The sequence below is a fragment of the Arachis hypogaea genome, chromosome 7, assembly GCF_003086295.3.
Source record: "Arachis hypogaea cultivar Tifrunner chromosome 7, arahy.Tifrunner.gnm2.J5K5, whole genome shotgun sequence".
Classification (NCBI taxonomy): Eukaryota; Viridiplantae; Streptophyta; class Magnoliopsida; order Fabales; family Fabaceae; genus Arachis; species Arachis hypogaea.
In genome coordinates, this window is record NC_092042.1 from 4,671,732 (window position 1) to 4,674,310 (window position 2,579).

General features: G+C 26.9%; 1 protein-coding gene across 1 annotated transcript; it reads left to right on the forward strand.

The window, feature by feature from the left end:
* Positions 1-814: 814 nt before the first annotated feature.
* LOC112702122 (heat stress transcription factor B-4b) lies at positions 815-2,296 on the forward strand. The gene is made up of 2 exons (XM_025753040.3): positions 815-1,277; positions 1,500-2,296. Exons 1-2 carry the CDS (start codon positions 948-950, stop codon positions 2,160-2,162), a joined length of 993 nt encoding a protein of 330 aa, XP_025608825.1. The 5' UTR covers positions 815-947; the 3' UTR covers positions 2,163-2,296.
* Positions 2,297-2,579: the final 283 nt, after the last annotated feature.

The following is a 2,579-nucleotide window of genomic DNA, read 5'->3' on the forward strand; positions in this document are numbered from 1 at the left end:
GTACATGCATTTAAAATAGGACTAATATAACATGCTTATTTTTTATTTTGGAAGAGACAAAATAGCTTTATAAGGTTGTGTTTGAATTTTATTTTTAAAAAATATAAGGATATAGAGAGTAGAGAAAATGAAATAAAGAGATATATAGAAATTTAGTTTTAGAAAATACATTAAATATAAGAATTTTTCATTTATGAGATAAAAAAATTGTGTCTACTATATATTTATGCTTGTGCGTCAAAGAATAGTAATAATATACAAACGCAAAAACAAATGATGAAAAATTAAATTTGTTACTTTTAAATCTTAACATATACTAGTTTATATTATGATGTATTATACAGTTGTTATAATTATAGTGGGTATAGCAAGTATAAAATTTTTATAATATTTAAAAATTAAAATATAATTAACATTATGGTCATATCTTTTAATTTAAAAAATATAATCAAATAAAAATAATAATAATAATAATATATAAAAAATGTCAAAATTTTATAACCCCCTAAAATTTTCTTAAAATTCACTGTATATTATATATTGAATTTAATTTTAATACATTGTCACTATAAAGTAGTTTTATACAGGCATTTAATTAGGTAACATCATATTAATCGCATGAATGGTCATTTAAAAGAATATATGTGATTGTCCGACTGTATAAAACGCTTTCCACTGTTTACTGAAATTAAACTATTATATATTATATATATGTCTCTTGTATTTTTTTAGTGATAGTCAAGATTAAAGTCTTACCCTAAAATCATAATTAGTATGAGAGAGAGAGAGAAAATTGTTCATTTAAATAATTAAACTATATAGACAGTGTCAGTGAGTGTGAATGTGAGTGTATGTTAGAGAGAGGAAGAAGAAGAAGAAGGCATCATCATAATCATCATCAAAAGAAGAATAATATTAGTAAGTGTTATTGATATAGTAGCTTAGTTATGGCATTCACACTAGAAGAGAGGAGGAGTAGTAACATTGAAGAGGAGGAAAACATGAATAAGATGAAGAAGATGATGATGATGATGGATTCATCATCACAAAAGAAGTTACCATCATCATCATCATCAGTGCCAGCACCATTCCTGACAAAGACATACCAACTAGTTGATGATCCTATGACTGACCACATAGTGTCATGGGGTCATGATGGTCATTCCACATCATCATCATTTGTTGTTTGGAGACCTCCTGAGTTTGCCAGAGACCTTCTTCCCAACTATTTCAAACACAACAACTTCTCCAGCTTTGTTAGGCAACTCAATACCTATGTATGTCACATGATGTAATTTTAATTATTTTAGATATATATTTTATAATTGAGATTAACAGTTAAAATTATTAAATACTGATATTTTAATAACACTGAAAAAAATTGATATTTTAATTACTGAATTAACGATTAAAATTACTGAAATATTAGTATTTTTGAAATATTCGGAAATTTTTTTTATTTATATATTAATAAGCATCATTTTGTGTTGTTGAAGCAGGGATTCAAGAAGGTAGTTGCTGATAGATGGGAATTTGCAAATGAGTATTTCAGAAAAGGAGCAAAACATCTTCTATGTGAAATCCATAGAAGAAAAACCCCTCATCATCATCACCATCATCATCATCATCATCAAGAGAATAATAATGAAGCTCTATGTTGGATTGATTCTTCTACAACTCCTACTACTATTCCTTCTATTCCTACTTCATTATTACTACCTTCTCCTAAATCACCATCATCTTCTTCATTAGGAGGAGCCACTAATAATAGTGATCATCATCAACATAATCATATCTTAGCAGCACTTTCTGAGGATAATCAAAGGCTAAGGAGAAAGAACTTGATGCTATTATCTGAACTAACTCACATGAAGAATCTCTACAATGATATCATATACTTCATCCAAAACCATCTCAAACCTGCTTCTTCTCCCTTTCATCATAATCAAACAACTATTCCAAAGCTTGTGGAGTTGGATTATTCATCACCAAAGGGGAGTAGAATGATGATGAGTATTAGTGACGATCATGTTGATGATGATGATGATGATGATGATGATTTCAATAATAATAATTGTAGTTCTTCTTCAGTGAAGCTCTTTGGTGTTCCTCTTAGTGGTAAAAAGAGATTACACCCAGATAATATTTTTCAACAAGATTAATCCTTTATTATTAATTAGTTTAGGGTGTACTCTTATGATCATTAATTGTTAATTAGCTTGCTTAATGCAGTTAATTTTTTTTTGAGACTCTTTTTATGTATATTATTACAATTATTATATATTCACTTCTCCTAGATTTTTTGGATTTTATTTCTCTTTTTTTGGTCTAAAATAAAGTAATTTAGCTGAAAAAATTGATATGACATGTTATTTATGAAATAATTATTATCTTCTTAATAATTTACCCTCTTTTTTTTTTTTCTTTCCACTTTAATTAGAAGATATGTTCTCAAATGTGCACAACATAATATTCTAATATATAGCATGTTAATTTATTATCTAGTTGTTATCTTCTTCTTCTTCTTAAGTTCCATTTGTTTTATTCTTTGTTGACATAATAATATAATCATGTGTAGT

Bases quoted from the DNA above. Each gene is read 5' to 3' on its own strand.
- LOC112702122 (XM_025753040.3), top strand. From the start codon at position 948: ATGGCATTCACACTAGAAGAGAGGAGGAGTAGTAACATTGAAGAGGAG. The intron at 1,278-1,499 runs GTATGTCACATG...TTGTTGAAGCAG, and splicing joins TTAGGCAACTCAATACCTAT to GGATTCAAGAAGGTAGTTGC.